General features: G+C 39.7%; 1 protein-coding gene across 1 annotated transcript in view; it reads left to right on the top strand.

The window, feature by feature from the left end:
- LOC124616761 (fanconi-associated nuclease 1-like) overlaps positions 1 to 26,175 on the top strand; it is a 148,404-nt gene that overhangs the window by 107,047 nt on the left and 15,182 nt on the right. The window contains exons 10-13 of the mRNA XM_047145145.1: positions 2,660 to 2,877; positions 6,852 to 6,967; positions 16,829 to 17,124; positions 18,304 to 18,426. Of these exons, the coding sequence (XP_047001101.1) occupies positions 2,660 to 2,877; positions 6,852 to 6,967; positions 16,829 to 17,124; positions 18,304 to 18,426 (753 nt within the window). The remainder of the gene's footprint in view (positions 1 to 2,659; positions 2,878 to 6,851; positions 6,968 to 16,828; positions 17,125 to 18,303; positions 18,427 to 26,175) is intronic.

Here is a 26,175-nt window from a genome sequence, read left to right as displayed (position 1 = left end):
ATGATTTGAGAGATGAACTGGGACAGTATTTCTAAATCTTTTTTAGTAAAGGAACATTTGAAAACATGGCTTTTGGTTTACTACTGTCATTTCTGTTTCCTATATCATTCATGAGTGTGTGGACACTAACTTTAATGTCACTAACAGCATTTACATATTACCATAATTTCTTTGATTTTTGTGAGAAGTCTTTCAATAAGATTTTGCTATATCATTGCTTTTTTCACAGCGAAACATGTTTCATTTAATCTCTCCCCCTTTATACTTGCATGCTTTGTTTTACACCTATCGCACAGTAGTCACTGTTCCTTTAGAAATTTCTGTACAAAGACTGTATACTGTGGAATTTACCTGCCATAGTGATCTATTATACTAGGCAGCTATCTGTCCAGTGCTTGAGCAACTATCCCTCTAAACTTCATGTACAGTTCTTCTAAATGCTCTTGCTCAGAGATGAATTTGTCGAGTGTCTTGTTGAGATATGATTCTGTTGTCCCTTTGTGTTATTTACTGAATATAACCATGAATCATTTTCTTGAGGAGTTACATGACAAATAGAATTTCCAACTCTTCATTGCTCCTTGCCCAATACTCAAGTTGCCTGTGCCTTATGTAGACAATGAAGCTCAGGCATTTGTGTCCTTGTTCATTGATTTAGCCAAATATGTAATGTCAAGGAGCTGTAAATTCTTCTGCCTTACTACCTTGGAGTAAGCGCTCAAATAACAACAGCATCCTACTGTTCTGAGATATTAAACACACTGCTTAATGCCGGAAAATGTTTCGAGCACAATCCTAAATTTTTATGGCAATATTGTCCCCTTAAGTCCTTTTACTCCCATTATGGCATAGGTCCTCCCTTGATAGGGTCCACCTAACCAGTTCATATTGAGGTGCAGTATCCAGTAAATCAAGAAGTATCTTTCTACACTTTTGCCACGCCTGTATTCTCAAAGTAACTTAGTCTCTTTTGTAGCTAGAACGTACTTCTGACTGCTTAGCTTACCCATGTACTGTGGCTCATATGTTTCCTCTGTCCTGAGTACACATTGTGAAAGACTTACACTCATGCATTATCCTTGACCTGTGCTAACGTATATGCCTAGATGTTAGCTCATCACTTACTTGCCAAGGTGGATATCTACCCTCTTCCGTCCACCCTCCTCTCTGTAAACATGACGATGCTAACATCTAGCTCGTGTAACCATAGCTGAATGGGTATTGTTCAATATATTATTTATTATTTTATTTTATAATAGGGGTTGGCAATTATGTCTTTTACTTTCCTCGCATTTGTTTTTACTGGTGGGTTGCATTTTAAAAGGGTTTACGATACATTGAAATGATTCTCAATATTCGCTGTTTTCTACATTCCTTTCCCCTCCTCAGTGAAGTTGCAAGTTTGTCAACATTGCCGTTATTGTTTAATGCTTTTCTTATGAGGCGCACTTCATATGATCACCACTGAAAAGTGTTATTTTAGGCTTGATGATAGAAACAGAGGTGTGAAAAAACGAGTTTATTTCCTCAACTGACGTTACAAGCTTATTAGACGTGAGCCCAGTGAATTCTCATACACTGTGTAAAATGTAAATTTGAAGGAAAATTCAGGTGCTACAGTTTCACTTCACTCCTGCTGCCAGTCTTCACAATCTGCAGTGTTTGGTGTAAAGTATATATGTAGTCATTCCAACAGTATCATGTCAGATTTGAGCACGAAAGTCTAAAATGTGCTATCGCAAAACCCTTGTTCTATTTTCATGCGACATCTCTGTCATAGCACATCATCTGCATGAAAAGTATATTTTCAGCATTTCACAAAATGCTGTCGCTTCTCCGTGCACTCCGGTCATTGAAGGGCCACTCCCCCTCTCCACATATCCAGTAGGCGAGCTCATTTATTGTGTGTTAGTGTGGTGAGGTGGCTGTGCTGGCTATTGGGTGATTTAACAAGTAACCAGCCAGTAAGAGTTCACGAGCTGGGAATGGGTGATTTCTCCTCAATTATGATCGAGCATATTTTTTGAGACTCAGTGTTTTATTATTTAAAAGGTTGAGAATACTGTTGCTGAATACAGTTCATCAGAAATACATGCAAAAAGGTGAGACTGAGTTATAATTGGCACTTAACATATTGGCTCGGTCAGGAATGCTTTGCATCGAATGTCTTGTTTTTCCATTACTGCTGCAACCTAGCTGTAGTTGTATCATAATAGCTAGGCAAAGCTAAATGTTACAAGTTGTGTTGGCTACACCATTCATGGATTATGTCAGCATTTCCTCTCTCACGTCTCTCCTCTCCTCACTGGCTTAAAAAATCCCCATAACTCTGCCACCACCTGTGTTGCGAACCATTTGTCTTTTGTACCACTCATAACTAGTTCACTCACATCAACTGTCAATAGGATGAAAACGGGACGAAGTCAAACGAGACGTCGAGTAAGAATTTAGAATTGAAGTAAACCTTACTAGGAAGAAATGTAAAACCAGCATTGATCTATGAATTTATAGTATAGAATGGCGAAAAATGTAAAATCGGAGAACGTAAAATCAAAGTTCCACTTTATCTACGTTTGAAGTCCTTAATTTCATGAGTGATTGTGAGAGCATAAAATGATTTACATTCTACTATCTAACATATCACGCGTTCTGATTACAGGCTGCTGAGGTGGTGATCCGTGGCCTGAGTGAGCCAGTACCAGAGTGCTGCACTGCTGCTGAGCAGCTCTCTCTCGTCCGGCGTGCTGTCATGATTGCAGACTATCGCTCGAGCACCCTTCCTGCAGATGTCAAAAGACGTCTTCGCCTGGCCATCCTCAATCCTCAGCCCGTCATGAAGATTCCTGCGACATCTGTGAAAGCTCGACAGTTGGGAGGGTATTTTTACTTTCTTAGTCTGATTTAGTTGGTTAGTTGTTTATTCATTTCAGATATTGCACACATCAGCTTAATACAACAAAAAAGTAAAAGATTACAAGCAGCTGGATAATTTCTTACAGGTGTAGTTAATTCTGCTACTGATGTCTCACTGTTTATTCGCATCTCGTCATGAGCCATTACATCCACTATACACATGCCCTTTCGGCTGACTTAAGAAGTGTGATGATACCCCTGCCTCTCCATTACATTTTTTAGGGTGGTCGCACTTCACTGTCTGATCAATCAAGTCAGCCCCCTGCTATAATGAAGCAGATGTGGATCCCACAGAGGTGAAACGAGGTTAGCATTTTCCAGCACAGATCTTGGGCATACCAATTTCCAGTAACATTCGTGGATTCATATAAGTATATTGTGGAATGACAGAGATGTTTTATTTTTCAATTTTTACCCATCTTAACCTTTTTTTTACCAGTCTCTGTAGTCCTTCTGTAATGACCATGGTTGGGGAAATGGCCTTTCTCAGAAAGATGCCACAACTGCCATATGTTTATTTTAGTTATCTCTTTTATTTCCAGAGAAAATTTATTGTATAAATTGATTCTATGCTAGGATATATGTTTTAGATTTTTTTAAACTTTTTCTTCAGTATGTGCAAGTTTAGTCTAACATTTGTTTCATGATCATCAATAGAGCTCTTACTGTAATAATTATTAATGCTCATAATGAATTGATAGATGTGCTGAAACAGTGATATTAGAATCGCCAGTTCTTAAACAGATTTTACAGTGAGCCTAATTATTGTTTTTAGTTATTATTCTTGTCACTCTTTTTCGTTGTTTGAATATTGTGGCCATATTTTGTGTACTTGGCCTCAAAAAACTGACACAATAGCTAAAGTCAAAGTGCTCATAAGAACATTCACATTTGTGTTCTACAAGCCACAGTACAATGTGCTACAATATATATTTTCACATCTACACTGCTGAAGATATACTTCAGATTCATCCCCACACTACTTTATGGAACCTGCATGGTCATGTGCTGTATGTAAATACTGTTTTGAGGATAATCTGCAGATCAGTTGGCTCTGAAGTTCTGCATTTTAATTGAGATGAACTACTAATGAACATCTACAAAACAGAGGCTGCAGGTCTGCTGGTGTGATCACTTGCAAAATAGTATTGGAATTATACGACATGAGCATAGTGATATCACACTCAGTGGCCGTGTTAGGCTGGTAGTAAGATTCTTTAATTTTAGCAACGTAGATATTTGACATTTTGTAATTTTGTTATGTCTTTTATATTGTTATTTTGCTTATAGACCCTTTAAGATTTATAAGAAGAGGTCTCATGATGGTCAAAACACCATTAGCTTGTGGATAAGAAATAAGCGCTTCTGTTTTATCGACATTTCGACATCAGTTGTTTGGTTCCAATCAAAATTATGTCAAAATTAATTAAACTGAATTTTCATTATCAAACAGCGACTTCTATCAGCAAATGGAAGTGATGACTGAGGGAAGGTGAATGAATCTAGTCCTTTCCAGTTTGCATATGCATCACTTCAAACAAGGCTGCATGTTCTCCAGCAAACAAATAGTCATCTGGCTTATTAAAGCAAATAGAAACTTATGGTACCTACAGGTGGTATGCGAAATGGCACAACAGTGGACATATGTGTGTGAATTACAGACTAGAGTTCAGTTTGTCCATATTTATTTGTCCAACACTTGCCTTGTTTGCTATCTGTAATCTGGGACTCAAGGGCAGTGGGACAGTGACAAAACAGGATGGTAGTTTTTGAAATAATGAAGGCTCTTCTGAAAGTAATTAGTGTATTTTGTGAATGGATTGTCAAAAACTGTTCTATGTGTTTACTGGCAGTAGCAGTATTAGTTGTGAACAAAATACTCTTATCTGTATGTCAACGGTAAGAGGCATCAAAATAACTATTGATAATGAAAATTAAGAGGATGTAAAATGTAGACTGGATGTATCAAGAAAAGCTTTCCTGAAACGGAGAGATATGTTGTCACTGAAGTGTTACGAAGCCTTAACTGAAACTATTTGTTGGAGTATAACATTACATGGAAATGAAATGTAATTGAGGGCACTGATAACCTCTGTGCTGAGCCCCATAAGCCCCAACACACACACGAAATGTGGTTGATAAACAGTGCAGATAAGAGGAGAGTGCAAGCTTTTAAAAAGTGATATTACAGAAGAATGCTGAAGATTAAATGGGTAGATATAGTAACTAATGAAGATGTGCCAAAGTGAATTGGGGGGAAAGAGATTTCTCGCACAGTTTGACACAAAGAAGAGATTGGTTGATACGACACTTCGTGCAACACCAAGAAAATTAATTTTGTCGTAGAGGGAAAATCTGTAGAGAGAAACCAAGGCTTGAATATAGCGTGCAGGTTCAAATGGATGTACTATGCAGTAGTTACACGTATATGAAAATGCTTGTGCAAGATAGATTAATGTGAGAGCTGAATCGAATTTGTCATAAGATCAATGACTACCACAACATCATAATCACAATGAACTGGTCCATGGACATATTTGCTAGCTTATGATTAAAAATGACTTTGCTATGAGACAGGAAGTGCTACATTGTATGGGTGTTTGGAGCAGGTTTGCTTACAATAGACAGTTGCTGACTGTTGCCCTCATAGTTGGGGAGGGGGGTGGGGGTGGGGGTGGGATGATGAAATAGTTGCCTGTGAAGGAGTCTGCATTTTGTAAATAGTATCCTCTTTCATTCATTGGAGTCCACCGTAAATGTTCCAAGATGATTGTTTGCCAAGGACAGTGCAAATTGAGAGATGATGTAGGATGTCCTGGGAACAGCTTAGGTACTTATGTGGAAATGGGTTTTTTGAGGTGAGACAAAACTTTTAATCAGTACAGCTACATGAAGATGATGGCGAACCACATTTTGCTATTTACCAGCCATTTCTATCAGTACTCTAACATTAAATGCCTTATTTTGCAGTGCTGACTGGCATGAGGCTCATTTAGTAGAGATCATTCATCTGATGTGGCCTTCAAAATCCTAGGATTGTTGTTGTTGTGGTCTTCAGGCCAAAGACTGGTTTGACGCAGCTCTCAATTAGTACGCCTTTAAAAATATTGGGAGATCTAGAAACATTGAACAGAAGTTGGAAGTGACACCTGTATATTCTGACTGAGATGCAATATTTTCTGTGCCACAATTGAAGGAACACTGATGCCTCGCCCATCCAGAACTATATTCAACCAACAAAACAGCAACTTGCAGTCATTACCAAGTCTTGTGGAAATGTTGCACACTGAGACAGATATTTTGTCCAATGAGCTTTTGTACTTCTTAATGAATCAAAACTAACAATATCTCGGTGAGTATCTGAGGTATTGTCTCTAAACCCACGTTCATTTAGCGATGGAATTAAAGCAAGGAGTAGAGAATATGGGGACCAAGGAGTATATGGGAAATGTACAGACAAGCAGACATTTGTACAAGCTTTTATATTGCTATTATAGACACAGAAACGTACAATAAAATCTTTCTAAGCTATTTTGCAGTGTATATAGAGGTCTAAAACACATTGCATACAAATTATAATACCTCAGCTTCATTCACAATCAAGTGAACTCTTTATGACTGAGTAAAAGTGATTTTGGGAACATTCAAACAACATTTATTTATAAATTAATTAATAGGATTGATTTTATTTCACTAAAATGTAATCTAAAAAAATTTCCATAAACTAGCTAAGGAAATTATTGAGTGTCAAATCAGTTGAACAAGATTGAATTGCACAAGGAAACTTACTTTTCATTTGAACTTTATAAAAAGCCTTGCTTCACTCTTCATTTTCAAAAATTCATCTTTTAGAATTAGCCCAGGATATGACAGACATAATTCTAACACATATCTGTAAATAATAATCTTTATGAAACTTCTTGGTTTTATCTGTGCAGCCAACGTGGTTATAAGGGAATTTACATACGAGATGACCATACAACCAATGAAAAACATTTTTCCTCTGTGGAAGAAATTGCCATTGCCCACTACCGAACAGAAGGATATACAGAAGGTATAAATTAAAGCTTTTTTGTGTTAATTCTTTACTCACTGTAGTATATTGTTACTGGTACATAATTTGTTTTTTATGGTATTGATTATGTTTGTATAAATAATTGATGGCCACCTTTGTGAGATATGTGAACCAATTGTGCTGCAGATACTGGATCAGACCACATCTTGGTCTGAACAGACTTGACTTTCAAGTTCAATGTGCAGCAACACTGACAACCTAAGTGGCAGTTTAATGCGACAAAGCTAAAAGACAACAAAATAGAAAATTCATTTGTAATCACCCTTAAAAATAGATTCTAGACATTTCAAAATCTTCCTGACAGTGTTGAAACACAACGATTTAAATTCAAGGAAATTGTAAGTACATGTGCTGAAGGCATGATTGGACAACAGCAGGTATACAGGAAGAGCTACGGATTCTAGATTGGCATCTGATACATGAAAGCATAATGGTAAAGAAACAGCAGGGACAACCTAAGATCAAGAAGAGCTTCAAGTAGCTACACGAAAATATCAAAATACACTGCTGTGTCAAAAGCAGTTGAAGAGCCAATATAGAAGAATGGTTTGAACAGAAAGGTAGGCAAATGCACAATGCTACCTCTTGAAATGACAACAGGGCATTATCTTTAAAACCACCCCTAAGAACTGAATGCTTACAACTTCAAAAACGCAAAAAATCTTATGGAAGAAACAGGTGATATCACAGAAGCAGAGTACATGCAGCAATCATAACATTTAGAAATAATAAATCCGTTAGCTTAGATGAAATATCGGCCAAAATTCTGACATATGGAGGTCTGGGCTTTTTCATCACCATACTAAACTATGCAGTTCCTATTGGCAAATGAGGCAGTTTCAGAAGACTGGAGGCATGGCTTTATTAATAAACTATCAAAGAAAGAAAATCTGACAAAGTTTACTATTTGGAAAGGTACGAAGCTCCTCTTGGTACCAGACAAAGTCTTTTTACTCATTATGCTAAAACGGATACAAGAAGTAGCAAACTGTCAACTATAAAGGGAACAAGCTTGCTTTTGAAGAACAATGTCTAGAATTCAGCTCTCCACACCAACCGTGCACAGGCAGGGTGACGACTCCAGCGAGGGTTGAAACTGGTTGGTGGGAAAATAAATAATGTGACTGTGACTGTCATTTTGAATAATTGATTATAAGTAAATTAATCACTGCTTATCTCCATACAACTATGTTGTCTAAAAAAGTGTGTGTAGTGCCAACAGTAAAATTTGTAGGTGGTGGTGTTATGGTGTGGTCATGTTTCTCATGGAGGGGGCTTGCACCCCTTGTTGTTTTGCGTGGCACTATCACATCACAGTCCTACATTGATGTTTTAAGCACGTTCTTGCTTCCCACTGCTGAAGAGCAATTCAGGGATGGTGATTACATCTTTCAACACAATTGAGCACCTGTTCATGATGCAAGGCCTGTGGCGGAGTGCTTACATGATGATAACATCCCTTTAATGGACTGGCCTGCACAGATTTCTGACCTAAATCCTATAGAACACCTTTGAGATGTTTTGTAATTCCGACTTCATGCCAGGCCACACTGACCGACATTGATAACTCTCCTGAGTGCAGCACTCTGTGAAGAGTGGGCTGCCATTCCCCAAGAAACCTTCCAGCACCTGATTGAGTGTATGTCTGTGAGAGTGGAATCTGTCATCAAGGCTAAGGGTGGCCAACACCACATTGAATTCCAGCATTACCGATGGAGGGCCCCATGAACTTGTAAATCATTTTCAGCCAGGTGTCCAGATACTTTCGATCACATAGTGTATATCATCCTACCAACGGCCATATATACATGTGAGAGCAGAAAAGTCAGTAAAATCAGCACTCAGGCTCATTGTTTTTCACCAATGATTCTTGAAGTGAATTTCGAAAATCAGCTGTTGCAACCATTTTTCAGATGTTGAAGGGCTGAGAGGTAGTGCTCTCCACAGTCTGCCCAAAAGCATTGCCGAAAGAAGACTGAAGCTTGCAGAGCATGTTCTATGCGTGAAAGGTGGAGGAATCCCTAAATCAGTACTATTGTGAAAACCAGTCAATGGATACAGACCTAGAGGAGGACGTTGTAACATCTCGAGATGAACTTTTGCTAAGGATCTTCAATGCCTGGACATGAACTGGGAGGAAGCTGTAAACTTGGCAGGTGTTGTTGCCTGATATGCTACTCAACATATGAGTACCTAAGAAGATGAAGGAATTATTTTTGTTGATACAGTTCTCATTCAAATGCAGTATGTAATCACAACGTGCAATGTGTGATATAGCATTTGGATTGAACATTTTTATCTATCATCCCTTAATCCACACTTATTGTCCATAAGTTACCTAGCTAACCGCTTTTTGGGAAACAAATACTAGTGGGATGCTCACCAGCCCACAAAACGTCTTGTGTAGTTAGTCAGTGTCTGCAACTCCTTAGAAAAGTCTAGAATGCATGTCGAGTCATATAGGGCTCAAAAACTGTTAAATAATGTTATCGACTAGAGCTGCTAAAATTTGGAACTGTGGAGTTGCCACATCAGCTCCACAAGGTTGTGAGTGATGAGAGGTAGTTACCTGCAGCCCTCTTCAATATGGACACTACTTGGATGACCTTCAGAAAATTACCTACACCAGCAGTGCACCATTTTTTTGCTCATGACTTTCAGTCCATACAACTGACACAGCTAACTCTGAATTTAACACAGCTGACAATGAATTTAAATTAGCACTATGTTTTGTACATTAAGAAACTTTGTCACAGGCTGAACCTCATAGAGATAAGAGAAAGAATAAGAGCCACAATTATCAGCCAATGCTCCATCACCACTGTCAACAGCTGAGATTTGTCCAGCCATCACAATTGTAACATCATAGCACATATGTCATATTTATGGCTGAATATGTTTACTTAAAAAAAGAACAGAGAAACTTAATTTCTGAATGATCCTTGTCACATTTAAAGAACTGATGAAGATCCCATCCCAGTCCTTTGGATTCATAATCTGGCCCTTACCCTCTAAGTTACCAAGAGGGACAATAAATCGGGACACTTTAGGATCCAAAGATAATTGGAAGAGGAGTTAAATAAGTGCAAATGGGATATAGTATGGTTTTCATAAGGATGACCAAAAAATGAAGACAATAGTTAATGAAAATTATAACCCTTTTTTATTTCAGGTAACCAGGGCAGGCAAGAAATTCAGATATATGTTTTATAGTAAACAAGAAAATTAAAAACAATGTTATAGGTATTGAAGGAATCTTGGCAGTATGTCGTTGTTGTCTTCAGTCCTGAGACTGGTTTGATGCAGCTCTCCATGCTACTCTAACCTGTGCAAGCTTCTTCATCTCCCAGTACTTACTGCAACCTACATCCTTCTGAATCTGCTTAGTGTATTCATCTCTTGGTCTCCCTCTACGATTTTTACCCTCCACGCTGCCCTCCAATGATAAATTGGTGATCCCTTGATGACTCAGAACATGTCCTACCAACTGGTCCCTCCTTCTTGTCAAGTTGTGCCACAAACTCCTCTTCTCCCCAATTCTATTCAATACCTCCTCATTAGTTGTGTGATCTACCCATCTAATCTTCAGCATTCTTCTGTAGCACCACATTTCGAAAGCTTCTATTCTCTTCTTGTCCAAACTATTTATCGTCCATGTTTCACTTCCATACATGGCTACACTCCATACAAATACTTTCAGAGACAACTTCCTGACACTTAAATCTATACTCGATGTTAACAAATTTCTCTTCTTCAGAAATGCTTTCCTTGCCATTGCCAGTCTACATTTTATATCCTCTCTACTTCAACCATCATCAGTTATTTTGCTCCCCAAATAGCAAAACTCCTTTACTACTTTAAGTGTCTCATTTCCTAATCTAATTCCCTCAGCATCACCCGACTTAATTCGACTACATTCCATTATCCTCGTTTTGCTTTTGTTGATTATCATCTTATATCCTCCTTTCAAGACACTGTCCATTCCGATTAACTGCTCTTGGCAGTATAGCAAGACTTATTTTAAAAATCAACAAAAAGTATTACATGAAATGATTCAAATCTATGTACTAGCATGCCCACATATTGAAGATGAGCTGAAAGACATCTACAAAGAATTAAGAAGCTCATAAATGACAGTAAATCCCACTATCAGATGATAATTGGGGGTTTTTAAGTGAAAGCAAGTAAAAAATTAAATGATTAATCAATGACAAACTTAGGATTCATATGTACAGTTTGTGTGACAACATATCATATCCAAACACATTGTTACAGAAGAAAACCAATAGAAAATGAACTTAGCAAGGACCTAAAAATTAAATTGGATATGGTATATCAGATAGAGTAGCATGGAGAGCTGCATCAAACCAGTCTCAGGACTGAAGACCACAACAACAACAACAATGGTATATCAAACAAGAGAGAAAATGTATGGAATGTGACAGTCCTAAACCACTTTTGGATTTAGAATGATCATAGAGCTTTCATATATGAAGAAAAAGATACACAAAGCAAAACAGAAACAAACTCATGAGACAGGTTACATGTAAGTTGATGCAAAAATAAGGTGGTTTATCAAAAATTGTACATGCATTCAAAGGTTGCTTTAAATGTTCAAGAGAGGAATCAGAAATACAGATAGTGAGAAATGAAAATAATAAAATTCAGGAAACAATGCCAAATGAGCTACATGAAGTTATGCAGGGAATGAAAAAAGGAAAGCCATGTGGAAATGAAGGTGTTTCAGTAGAAAAGCTTAAGAATTGTATTACAGAAGGAACAATTTACAAAATGCCCACTGAAGAAAACCATTCCTCGAAAGTGGAATATTTATGTAATTTTTCTACTACACTGGAAAGGACACAGACAAGGCATTACAATTTGTTAACCTCCTCCTCGGTAATGTACAAAATATTTACTATAATTATCACCAACCATTTACGTCCGCCCCGGTAGCTGAGTGGTCAGCGTGACAGACTGTCATTCCTAAGGGCCCGGGTTCGATTCCCGGCTGGGTCGGCGATTTTCTCCGCTCAGGGACTGGGTGTTGTGTTGTCCTAATCATCATCATTTCATCCCCATCGACGCGCAGGTCGCCGAAGTGGCGTCAAATTGAAAGACCTGTACCAGGCGAACGGTCTACCCGACGGGAGGCCTTAGCCACACGACATTTCCATTTTTATACCAACCATTTACGAAAAATGTTAGGTTTTAATCATGTAAAGGAACAAGCACACTAGACCAATTACAAGTTAGAAACAAAATTAAAAAATAGAGCAATAAATATGAATTACCACATTGCCTCAGAGTCATAGATTCTGAGAAAGATTATAATAAATCTTTTACAGTTTTTTAATTTACATAAAAATAGTAAGTTCTTCCTGTCTTTTGATTTTGACTGACCTTTGAAATTACTGCACAATTTTAGAACAATTTACTGGAGGATACTACTTACCTTAGATTCTCATCGTTGTTGCTTCATTGCAGGGCAGTTTTCGTAATTGAATCCATTATGCGTGTAGGAACAGAAATCATGTAAACATGACTGTAGAATTCATTTTCACTATATTGACCAAATTCAATAAAATACATTGATTTTTACATAATAACACTATATTACACACAGCCTAATTCCAACTGTCACATCACATTAAATAATGCAACAACAGTTACAGGTACTGAACTTGATTATTGTCAGTATTACATTAATTAAATCAAATAATTGTTAAATGTTTTTAACAGGTTTCTAACCATTTGTAATAGTACTAATTGAAACAAACCTTTTCTTATTAGCACAATTTTGAATGTGTCAAGTTTGAGACACATCATCTTAGTGTTGGGCTGCTATGTTTCAGATTTCACTGCTATTGTACCAACTTAGAAATTCATATGATGATTGTACTGATTCACAGAGATATGTTTGTCGAGGCCATGAGTAACATCAGTGATTGTGAAGACCAGGCCGCTAACACCCAGTCCAGATAATGATGGCTGTAGGAAACACAGAAGTATCAGTGTAAGATCGAAAGAAATGCCTCCCAAGGCTGAGAGTATTAAAATCTTAATAGTAAACTGCTGAAGCATTCACAACTAAGTGCCAGAGTCTGAAGCATCAATAGAAAGCAATGAAACTCACATCATACTAGGTACAGAAAGCTGGTTGAAATCTGAAATTGACAGCAGTGAGATTTTTAAGGAAAATGCGTGTATATCGAAAGGATGGGCAAATGGGAAATAAAGGTAGTGTATTTTTCACAGTAGACAAGAAACTCAAATCCACTGAGGTTGGAACTGAAGCTGCATGTGAGACTGTTTGGACAAGATTAGTATCAGGGGTGGACATACTGATATATATGTTCAGTAACCTAGATAAAAAATCAGTAGTGTCATATCTCATTGAAGAACTTGAAACTTTCAGCGCAGGGCGGGAACATGTAGAGGAACTCTGGCTCAAGTTTAAAAGAATAGTTGACCATGCACTGGACAGATATGTACCCAGTAGAATAGTTTATAATGGGAGGGAACCTCCATGGTATACATTCACTGTAAAAAAACTTCTAAAGAAACAGAGATTACTGCATAACAGGTGTAAAACAAAGCATAGGGGTATAGATGGAGAGATGCTGAATGGAACGTATTTGGCTGTCAAGAGAGCAATGCATGATGCCTTCAATGACTACCGTAGCACAATATTCTCAAGTGATCTTTCACAGAACCTAAAAAGATTGTGGTTGTCTGTAGAGGCTGTAACTGGCACCAAAGATAGTGTCCAGTATCTAGTGAATGAGACAGGAACTGAAATTGAGGTTAGCAAAGCAAAAGCTGAAATATTTAACTCAATTTTCAAATGTTCCTCTATAATGGAAGACCCAGGAGAATTGCTCCAATTTAAACCTCGTACCACTGAAAAGATGAATGAAATAAGTAATAGCGTCAGTGGTGTTGAGAAACAGTTGAAATTGTTAAGTTAAAATTGAAGAAAGCTCCCAGGGCTTTATGGAATCTATGTCAAATTCTATATTGAATTTGCACTTGAGTTAGCCCCTCTTCTAAATACAATCTATTATAGAAACCTCAAACAAAAAGCCATGCCCAGTTCTTGGAGAAAGGCACAGGTCACACCCTCTACAAGAAGGGCAATAGAAGTGATCTACAGAACTATCATCCAATATTCTTGACATTGATTTGTTGTAATGAGTTATCTTGAACAGAATGATCTCCTCAATGCCAACCAGCATTGATTTTGAAAACATCAGTCATGTGATAACCAGCTTTCACTTTTCTCACATGACATACTGAAAGCTTTGGATCAAGGCAGTCAGGTAGATGCTGTATTTCTCGATTTCCAAATGGTATTTGACTCGGTACCACACCTACACTTATTGTCAAAAGTACAATTATATATGGTATCGAGTGAAATTTGTGAGTGGATTGAGGACTTTTTGGTGGGAGTTCACAGCATGTTATCTTGGATGGAGAGTCATTGTCAGATATAGAAGTGACTTCGGGTGTGCCCCAGGGAAGTGTGATATGACCCTTGCTGTTAATGTTGTATATAAATGACCTTGCAGACAATATTAATAGTAAAATCATCCTTTTTGCAGATGATGCAGTTATCTATAATGAAGTACTATCTGCAAGAAGCTGCATAATATTCAGACAGTTCTTGATAAGATTTCAAACTGGTGCAGAGATTGGCTCTTACTTTAAATGTTCAGAAATGTAAAATTTTGCACTTCACAAAACAAAAAAATGTAGCATCCTATGACTATAATATCGATGGGTCACTGTTGGAGTTGGCCAACTCATACAAATATCTGGGTGTAACACTTTGTAGGGATATGAAATGCAATGATCACATAAGTTCAGTCGTGGATAAAGCAGGTGGTAGACTTCTGTTTACTGGTAGAATACTGGGGAAGTGCAATCAGTCTGCAAAGGAGATTTCTTACAAATCACTTGTGCGACTCATTCTAGAATATTGCTCAAGTGTGTTGGACCCGTACCAGATGGGACTAACAGGAGTATTGAATATATGGAGAAAGCTTATTAACAAAGTTTCAAGAATCAGCTTTAAATGATTACTCTAGGAATATACTGCAACCCCCTACGTATCAGTCACATAGGGATTGTGAGGAGATCAGAATAATTACTGCAAACACAGATACATTCAAATAATCATTCTTCCTATGCTGCTTACGTGAATGGAACAGGAAGAAACACTAATAACTGGTAAAATGTGACATACCCTCTACCATGCACCTTATAGTGGTTTGCAGAGAGCAGATGTAGATGTAACACCCATGTCATTTCTCTTTTTCCATCTATCTATTTAGCTGCATCTTTAATGAGTTGCACAACTCCACAGAGGAGGGGGTGAGCCATATAGCAGGCAGTGAAGACAGCCGTGCAGGCAGCAGGAGTGTTCCTTGGGGGATGGGTCAAATTCTAGGAATGGCTGCCCGAGCAGCCATTCCTCTGTTCAGTGGGTAGAACTTGCCAGCCACAATACAGTGTCCAATGTGGCACCAGACAGCCGTGCGTGCGACCCAAGGTCTTTAGAACTGCAGTCCTCATCCTTTACGGCTGGGGACTCTTTCAAATATCACAGTTTGAGGAACAGTGTTGTGCATCTGACGAATATAAAACAATAATAATAATAATAATAATAATAATTTATGAGCCAGTATTTCTGCTCAAAGAACAGTCTGTAAGTGTGTTTTTCGGTGACTGGCTCTCCAGGAATCCATACAGGGTGAAAGATAACTGTCTTGCTGCTTTCACATGTGAAAGTTATGTGCCAGTTATTGTTAAAGTTTTTTTCCTTCTCTTGTTGATGTATGGTGTCATCTGCACACTAGTCCATATGGACAACGGATACTCTCTCACAACGTGCAAAGGCAGTTCATTGGTGACTAACAAAATATCTGCTAGATGGGGGATTCAGATTCAGATTATCAAAATTTCGTATGCAGAAAAGCATCTCATTGGGGGATTAAATAAATTATCTGCTCAGTGGGGTTGTGGATGCAGTCTCTTAAAATTCCATTGGTTAATCATGGGCCATTTCTTCCCATTATTGGAGGAAGCTTTGCACAGTCCTTTTGTGGGAAACTCTGGGGCAGAGAGAAAATGTAAAAATTTTAGAAGGCACTTGATTATTGGACAGAGACGAAGATACTTGTTTGGGGGATGTGTAAGAAGACACTTGGTTTTGAGACATCAAAGAGAACTGTAGACTTCCATTTCAGGAATCAGCTCATCACTCCATGATTGATGAGTTGTTGCTGCCAGCAGGCTTCAGCAGATGCAGGTCTTGTCACTCTGTCATCAATTCTGGTTAGGCTACTGTGCAACATGCTTCATGGGGCTGGAAGTGGATGTAGCATAGGGATGGATTGTCCTGTAAACCATTTTTTGTTTCAGACTTCTTTTGAACAAAGTGGTATCGGTGAACTGAGATTGCTCACATGAAGCAGCACACATACTAAGCAATATTGGTCTGATAAAGTTCACACAGTTTCATCATCCGACACATGTTAAAGAATTCTAGTAACATACAACTGTACAGTTTCAAAAATAATGACCTTTTTAAGGTCAGGGAAAGTTGTATGGGATGGCCAAAGTTTCAGTTTCTAGGGATTAGGAAGGATTTTTTATTGGCCGAGACTCCTGGTTATTGCACACTTGAGAGTAACTTGCTGTATATGGATTTTCAGTGTCAATTTGGTCAAATTATCAGGACTACACCAAAGTGATTTACTGTGATTAATTTTAGGTGCATCTTCAACAAAACTTTGTATAAAAAATATTATATTTAACATTTGTTTACTGTTTCAGGTCTTCATTGTGAAGGTAGTGTGGTCACTTCACTGTTTGCACTATTATTTTGGGACATTCTTTATGACACACCAGTACCGGATGCATTCCTGTCACCATATCAGACAGCTCCACTCGACCTTGGAACTGAATACTTCTACAGTAGTCGTCAGGATTTTGTGGAACGCCGGTTAGCTGACATTAGAGCATGGGATCAACCACATTTGCAACGTTTTGTAGGGGAACGCTATGAAGAACATAGAGACAAACTGTGTCTTGTTAGCTGGAATTATTTCTGCAGTGTGAATAAGTTGACGGTTTGTATTGTAAAATGGCATGTTACCTACTTTTTATCATGAAAAATAATATTTTGAAACTGGCATTCATTTATTTGATATTTATGAACTTACCCACACTAGCATATGGTTTAGAGTAGTGTAATGTCTTCATAGAAACTAAATGATCTGCTTATCAGTGCTGTTGATACCTTCTCTTATAATTTAATAAATTACCAGTGAAATCATCCAGCAGCAAATGCTAATAGGTAAAACAACACTTCACTGTAGGTTCTGCACATGTTTGTTAAAAAACATGCTTTGCTGAATGACTTCATTTTAAAAATTTGTCAGTGAATAGTGACCTGTCATCCTGTGCCTTCCCCACAGCAATGCTTTAATGAGTCCACTACAATATTTAATGCAGTTACTAGTGTGAGAGTATGGAAGACAACATGGCAAATGTCTTTCTCTCCTCTCCTGTTCAGAATTTTCAAATTTCCATAACGTACAAAGAGAGAGGAAATAATGAAGTAACACATAAGAGTTGGAACCAAAGTATAAAATCCTGTTTGATGGCAATGTCGTTACAGGTAGAACACTAAAAGCATTGGAAAGATTAGGATAGAAAAATCAACCATGGCTTTGTTGAAGATACAGTCCCAGTATGTATGTGAATTGGTATAGAGAGCTCTAAATCTGGGTAACCAAATGAATATTTAAACTACTCTCACTAAATGAGTCCAGTTTCTTGAATACTGATCTAACTTGCTTGGAGTCACATGATCTACTCAGATTAATGCCTCCTTCCCTCTTTCTTTTTTCTACGGCTCATGATTAAGAAAATTTTGTGAGCAAGCCTTGAAATAAGAATCTCACATTTTTTGGCATGTTTAAAATGAGTAGGAGATACCTGTCGGTTTGTAGTTTTGGCTGATATAACTTGAGTTTACTTAACTTTCTTGTCACCTGATCACTGTCAATATTGTTGCAAAGCTCAGGCTGCAGATCTCAGTAAGACTTCCTCTTACTTTCTTCAGTTCAGACTTGTGTGCATTTAAAATAACTACATAGTAAGCTATTTAGGGAGGTGACGATATAAACAATGTGTGTTTGCAATAGCTAACAGGAGTACCATTGCTACCTCACAGTACACTGTCAATTAACCTCTGCTAGAAGACTGTACAGTATGTAATTTGATCCATTGATTAACTGTTACAGGGACTTGTGAGATGCATGGGAGGACAACTGCTGGCAGTTGTATGTGAACGACTAGTGAAAAACTTTCACAGCTGTCGCCGGGGCTTCCCTGATCTTGTTCTGTGGATGCCAGCTTCTGGAAAGGTAAGCTTAAATGAAATGATCAGTTGATACCACCCCCCCCCCCCCCACCCCCACCCCCATTGTTTATGCAATGAAGAAAAATACAATTAAGTGAGTTAAGCATGACCCACAGAAATCCTTGAATAGCATTTTTATGTTTTACGGTATTGTTGCAGAATACCACAGGGAAGTATCCAACAGTTTATGACTTCTTAACTTCAACCAACTGTCATTCTTCCCTTGCACCACTGTGATTGAAGCAGGAAAGGGGTAAAGTGACAGTGGTATATGAAATTCTCTCCACCACCCACCGTAGGTTGACTTACAGGAGTATAGATTTAAGTGTAGAATTATATGAGGAGGACTAGTATTCTTCAATTTTCATTTATATTATTTTGATTTTTGGTGTGCGCAGGGAGACAAAACAACAGTGGCCTTAGCCTGCAATCACCCACATCAAAACTGAGTTTATTGTGCAGTTTTTCTCCCTATGATTCTAGCAAAGCTAGCCGTTATTCTTAAAAAGTGGTAGGAGACCCTTTTCTAGTTCTTTATCAGACACAGGGATTAGTGATCCGAATATTTTGTGTCTTTTGGCCTCAAATGCTTTGCATTGGAAGATTAAATATGATGCAGTTTCGGTCCCCTCACCACATTGTTTACACTTAGGAACTTCCTTCTCTATACCCATTATCTGCAGGTATTTTTAAAGTTCCCATATTCAATCATCAGTCCTAACATTGTTTTTGGACCTTAGTCCAATATTCTGCATGCTGCCTACTGATCCAGCTATGGAGTTTTGATTTTACCACCGCCTTAGTGATGGTTAGAACAGGTTCCAGTCAAACAAAAGGAGTCGTTACTCCTGTCCTGTCCGGCCCATCAGCTTTTTCATTGCCACTAATTTCTGAGTGACTTGGGATCCACTGCAGGTTTACCCTGTTACTTTCCCCTATCCTCACAAGGGCCTCATCGGATTTTGCAGCGATCTTCGATCTCATTGCATGGGTTCATGGAGATTTCAGAGCTGCTTGGCTGCCTGAATGAATGTAGATGCCACAATACTTCCAGCACCTACACAGATTCTCCTCTGTGCACACTGTGATAGCAAATATCTCCATTTGGACTGCCATGGCCAGCTTGCCAAGAGAGATTGCTGTGTCTTGTGAAAGCCGTACCCCATGTACCCCTTCCCCACCTTCATCTGATTTTGACCCATCAGTAAACCAGACTGTCTCCTGAACAGAATCATGGTTAATTTTTTCACTACTCCCTACTTCCAATTGTTACCTTGAAAGGTTTATTGAAGCAGCTGGAAGTTATTGTATGATCAGCCAGTATATACCTGACCATTCCTGTATTTACCACATTAATTATATTGGTGTGGAGTTCTGGCTATCCCAAAGATTCCCAGTTATTTCCTGTTTTTGACCTGTATACCTTTACTGCTGCCTCCATTGTAAGCCAAAGCTATAATGGGGGATGTCAAGCATGATCTCCATCCCAGCAGATTGTGTGCTGTTAATTTCGCCTGCTATGGCTAAGCAGGGCAGTCTCTGCACCTTCCCGAGCCTCTGAGCAGCCACTTTTTGTTCTACTTTATTCCACCACACTATAGCCCCATAAATTACCACAGGTCTTATTACAGTACATACTCCTGAGTCTTAGATTATAGTTTTGACCACAAGGCCTTCTAGTGCACATAAGAGCACCTTTCGCCTTGGAGCATATGTTCTCCATATGAGGGGTCCATGATAGTTTCACATACAGGATTACTCGTAGGTACTTCACTACCCTTTCTGCTGGTAGAGTTTCATCGAAGAACATAAGATTCCAGTATATGTCCTGGATATTCTTCCTCGTCAACAGTAGTAAAACAGTTTTCCTGGAACTGTCCCTTAGATCCTATTTCCTGCACCAGTTTTATAATGTTCAGAGGGCATTGTGCCATTGTTCGGACTACTTGCAAATTTGCTGAGTATTACTGAGAGTAAATCATCTGATATCCTTGGCAAAAGTAGCCTCTAGTATTTAACTATTCGATGAGTTCATTCACCACTAGGTTCCACAATGGTGGGATCAAAACCTCTCCTTGCGGACATCCTTCAGTAGTGATGATCACCATTTTCTCTTTCATTTTGGTGGCTTCTACCTTTCGTCTGCTCAGCATGGTGTTAATCCATGCCATGTTCTGCAGCTCTAATCGTGGATTTGAAGGTCATATTGCTGAAAGCCCCCTCAACATTCAGGAAGAGGCAGAGAGCAATTTCCTGATGATGTAGAACTTTTTCCATCTTCCCAACAAGTGAAGTACTGTTTCACATGATTTGCCTGGTTGATAACTGTGTTGGTTTTCCTGTAAAGAAACCTCAGTTAACCTTCTTTTCCATAATGTGCACATTAATCAATTGTTCTAATGTCTTAAAGAGAAAAGAGGACAGACTGTTTGGTCTCATATCCACAGTCTTGATCATCTCTTCCAGGCTTATAAATGAAAACAACCTCCACAGCCCTCCAAGCACTAGGAATGGCTCCAGCTGTTAGGTTGACTTTGAACAGTCTGCATGGGATTAATCTGTCTCCTTGTTGCAGCAGAGCCAGAAAGATTCTGTCTGTACTAAGTGACTTGAATGGTTGAAATGTTTCCAATGTCCACAGGATTTATTTGAAATCAGCACATTCTGTGGTAGATTCTCATTTGTTGTTTTGGTTTCCTGTAAACAAGTACCTCAAGGGACTGAATCTTGGTCTATGTTATCTACCAGAGTGCATTGAGGGAAGTGAGTCTTGAGGAGCACATCCAGCATCTCATGTGCTGTTGTATATGTACCATGCACCTTCCTTTCTTGCTTAGTAGAGTGCCTTCTGCATTTGTCGGTGTTCTTGTGAGGATTTTATGAAGTCTGGCCGTAGTAGCAGAATACCTTCTCGGATGAAAGTTTCTCCTGCTTAATAATAAGGTTGTATTTGCCAAGCATTTCCTGATATTTTGTCCATTGTCCTTTTCTTATTGAAGAGTTGTCTCCTTACCTACTTCCTTTGCAATTTCAGATTATTGTTCTATCATGGTACATTCCTGTTGTGCACTTCTTGGGGATCAGGCAGTTTTCTAAGTATGAGATCATAATGGCAGATGTCACTTCATCTGCTATATCCTCTACATCTACTGGATATCTTGTCAAAGTTTTCACTTCAGATACGCTCATGTTTAGGTCCCTCCTATATGGGACCCAGTCTGTTTTCCTAGGATTCCTATACGCCATGGTCTGTTGAACATCCATTTCAACTTTACATGTGGTCAGTTAAAGATGGCACTGTCACAACATCCCTTTATTTGGTGCAACTACCTATTAAGATGAACCCAAAAGTTGTGTCAAGAACTTCTTCTCATCTTCTGTTCCTGAAGTTATGTTCCCTACCCCTATTCAAAATCTGTATTGCTCTTCAATTGGCATTCAAGTATGTACTCACCTCTGCTGTTAGTGCCACTGCTTCCCCACTCCAGGTTGTGGGTATTGGCACCACAACCAACAGTTGTTCATTCACCTGTGAGTAGCTGTCTATTGTCTCTTCACTTCCTTCAAAGGTGGAGTGCTGTCTCCCTTAAAACCCACATCCTTTCGTCTTTCCCTCTCCTTCCTTCTTTCCTGATAAAGCAACTGTGGGGTGCGAAAGCTTGAATTTTGTGTGTGTGTTTGTTTGTGTGTCTATCAACATACCAACGCTTTCGTTTGGAAAGCATTGGTATGTTGATAGGGACACTAACAAACACACACACACACACACACACACACACACACACACACACACACACACACACACACAATTCAAGCTTTCGCAAACAACAGTTGCTTCATCAGGAAAGAGGGAAGGAGAGGGAAAGACGAAAGGATGTGGGTTTTAAGGGAGAGGGGTAAGGAGTCATTCTAATCCTGGGAGCGGAAAGACTTACCTTAGGGGGAGAAAGGGACAGGTATACACTCGCGTGCGCGCGCGCGCGCACACACACACACACACACACACACACACACACACACACACACACACACACACACACATATCCATCCGCACATATACAGACACAAGCAGACATATGTAAAGGCAAAGAGTTTGGGCAGAGATGTCAGTTGAGGCAGAAGTACAGAGGCAAAGATGTTGTTGAATGACAGGTGAGGTATGAGCAGCGGCAACTCGAAATTAGCAGAAATTGAGGCATGGTGGGTAACGGGAAGAGAGGATATGTTGAATGGCAAGTTCCCATCTCCGGAGTTCTGATAGGTTGGTGTTAGTGGGAAGTATCCAGATAACCCGGACGGTGTAACACTGTGCCAAGATGTGCTGGCCGTGCACCAAGGCATGTTTAGCCACAGGGTGATCCTCATTACCAACAAACACTATCTGCCTGTGTCCGTTCATGCGAATGGACAGTTTGTTGCTGGTCATTCCCACATAGAAAGCTTCGCAGTGTAGGCAGGTGAGTTGGTAAATCACACGGGTGCTTTCACACGTGGCTCTGCCTTTGATCGTGTACACCTTCCGGGCTACAGGACTGGAGTAGGTGGTGGTGGGAGGGTGCATAGGACAGGTTTTACACCGGGGGCCGTTACAAGGGTAGGAGCCAGAGGGTAGGGGAGGTGGTTTGGCAATTTCATAGGGAGAACCAAGAGGTTACGAAGGTTAGGTGGACGGCGGAGAGACACTCTGGTGGAGTAGGGAGGATTTCATGAGGGATGGATCTCATTTCAGGGCAGGATTTGAGGAAGTCATATCCCTGCTGGAGAACCACATTCAGAGTCTGATCCAGTCCCGGAAAGTGTCCTGTCACAAGTGGGGCACTTTTGGGGTTCTTCTGTGGGAGGTTCTGGGTTTTAGGGGATGAGGAAGTGGCTCTGGTTATTTGCTTCTGTACCAGGTTGGGAGGGTAGTTGCGGGATGCGAAAGCTGTTTTCAGGTTGTTGGTGTAATGGTTCAGGGATTCAGGACTGGAGCAGATTCATTTGCCACGTAGGCTGTAGGGAAGGGACCATTTGATATGGAACGGGTGGCAGCTGTCATAATGGAGGTACTGTTGCTTGTTGATGGGTTTGATGTGGACGGATGTGTGAAGCTGGCCATCGGTCAGATGGAGGTCAATGTCAAGGAAAGTGGCATGGGATTTGGAGTAGGACCAGGTGAATCTGATGGAACCAAAGGAGTTGAGGTTGGAGAGGAAATTCTGGAGTTCTTCTTCACTGTGAGTCCAGATCATGAAGATGTCATCAATAAATCTGTACCAAACTTTGGGTTGGCAGGCCTGGGAAACCAAGAAGGCTTCCTCTAAGCGACCCATAAATAGGTTGGCGTACGAGGGGGCCATCCTGGTACCCATGGCTGTTCCCTTTAATTGTTGGTATGTCTGGCCTTCGAAAGTGAAGAAGTTGTGAGTCAGGATGAAGCTGGCTAAGGTAATGAGGAAAGAGGTTTTAGGTAGGGTGGCAGGTGATCGGCGTGAAAGGAAGTGCTCCATTGCAGCGAGGCCCTGGATGTGTGAAATATTTGTGTATAAGGAAGTGGCATCAATGGTTTCAAGGATGGTTTCTGGGGGTAACAGATTGGGTAAGGATTCCAGGCGTTCGAGAAAGTGGTTGGTGTCTTTGATGAAGGATGGGAGAATGCATGTAATGTGTTGAAGGTGTTGATCTATGTAGGCAGAGATACGTTCTGTGGGGGCTTGGTAACCAGCTACAATGGGGTGGGCAGGATGATTGGGTTTGTGAATTTTAGGAAGTAGGTAGAAGGTAGGGGTGCGGGGTGTCAGTGGGGTCAGGAGGTTGATGGAGTCAGGTGAAAGGTTTTGTAGGGGGCTTAAGGTTCTGAGGATTCCTTGAAGCTCCTCCTGGACATCAGGAATGGGATTACCTTGGCAAACTTTGTATGTAGTGTTGTCTGAAAGCTGATGCAGTCCCTCAGCCACATACTCCCGATGAGCAAGTACCCTGGTCGTGGAACCCTTGTCTGCTGGAAGAATGATGATGGATCAGTCAGCCTTCAGATCACGGATAGCCTGGGCTTCAGCTGTGGTGATGTTGGGAGTAGGATTAAGGTTTTTCAAGAAGGATTAAGGGACATGATATGTCTGCTTGTGTCTGTATATGTGTGGATGGATATGTGTGTGTGCGCGAGTGTATACCTGTCCTTTTTTCCCCCTAAGGTAAGTCTTTCCGCTCCTGGGATTGGAATGACTCCTTACCCTCTCCCTTAAAACCCACATCCTTTTGTTTTTCCCTCTCCGTCCCTCTTTCCTGATGAAGCAACCGTGGGTTGCGAAAGCTTGAATTTAGTGTGTGTGTTTGTGTGTCTATCAACATACCAATGCTTTCGTTTGGTAAGTTACATCATCTTTGTTTTTAGATATATTTTTCCCATGTGGAATGTTTCCCTCTATTATATATTAAGTCAATTTACCTCCAGTTCCTCCAAGGCCTGATCCAGCCCCCTTTATATAAATACAGTTCCTGAATCGAGACCATATCCACTTTGTCTTGCCAGAAGATGAATCAAGGCTGCAGTTGCCCCATAATGTGTTGCCAACTTGCTTCCATGGTCTCTTCCGAAGTCCTTCATTACTCTGATAGTAACCTGTGTGAACCCTAAATGCAGTTTCAGGTGCTACTGTGACATTGTCCTTGTGATTCCTTACTGACTTCCACCACAAGAGATTGACCATCTGATATAACCTTGTGGTTGATTACTCTCAAGTGCATTTGGTTCTGTAAGATCTTTGGAGGAACAGCCTTAAGGACGTTTGGCAGCCAAATTGATATCTTTGCATTCTTGAAGAGTTCAGCTGCTGTCTTGACCAGCAGTTCCTCCAAAGGGGATATCTAGGCTCCATCTGTTTCCATCCTCTCACAAACAAAGATAGAGTACCTTTGTCCAGATAGGCCCTCCTGAATCTAGGACCTATACTTGTGCCCCCCTCTTTCCAAGAAAGGCAGCTGAACTAGCTCCTTCTGCTGCTGCAAGGTGATGTCGATCAGTGGATATCCCTCTTGGATAACAACAATCTTAAATAACTAGACTGCAGTACTACAGGTCTGTTTCTCTGTTTCTTGCCTTGGCTTTTACAAGATCTGATTGTCCTGCAAAGAGGGAGATCTAGACACTTCCCCCTGTTGTCTTGTTCCCTGTCTTTGAATTGGAAACCTTCTATATATCCCCTTCGCTTTGACATGGTTTTTTTTTTTTTTTTTTCTTTTTTTTTTTTTTTTTTTGCTAAATCCTCTCATTGTACTAAAACTCTGTAAAGCTTTTCAGTTTGACCATGAGTCTATAGAAAGTGGTATAAGTAATGTACAGTATAACTGGCAATGCCTTTCCACTCAAGACTGTGCAAGTTAACAGTTTTCTGGATTATCATAATGAATCAGCAGTAGGATTTCCTCCTACCTGTTTTCAGTGAATCTGTCATTCATATTGTCCCTCAGAGCGACTCCTGTAGTACGTTATATTCCTTAGAAGCTGCAATCGGGCAGTCTGTGATTATAAGTGGAAGTACAGGTAGCTAATCCACTGGAAATAAGTCCCGGGATGCCTTAATGGAGCACTTATTAGCAAACACAGTAAAACAGTTTCAGTTAAATAATCTGAAATCATTCATCTCAAAAAGTTAATGAACTTTGAGAGCATGATGAAACTGACTATTTCAGAAAGACAGACTCGGACTCTTTCCTATCACCAACTGGTGGGATTGGTGTGCAGCCAAAATCTCTTGTATACTCCTTGAAACTT

The sequence above is a fragment of the Schistocerca americana genome, chromosome 5 (assembly GCF_021461395.2).
Source record: "Schistocerca americana isolate TAMUIC-IGC-003095 chromosome 5, iqSchAmer2.1, whole genome shotgun sequence".
Classification (NCBI taxonomy): domain Eukaryota; kingdom Metazoa; phylum Arthropoda; class Insecta; order Orthoptera; family Acrididae; genus Schistocerca; species Schistocerca americana.
The sequence above is the reverse complement of the archived record's forward strand: the minus strand, read 5'-3'. Positions and strand labels throughout refer to the sequence as shown.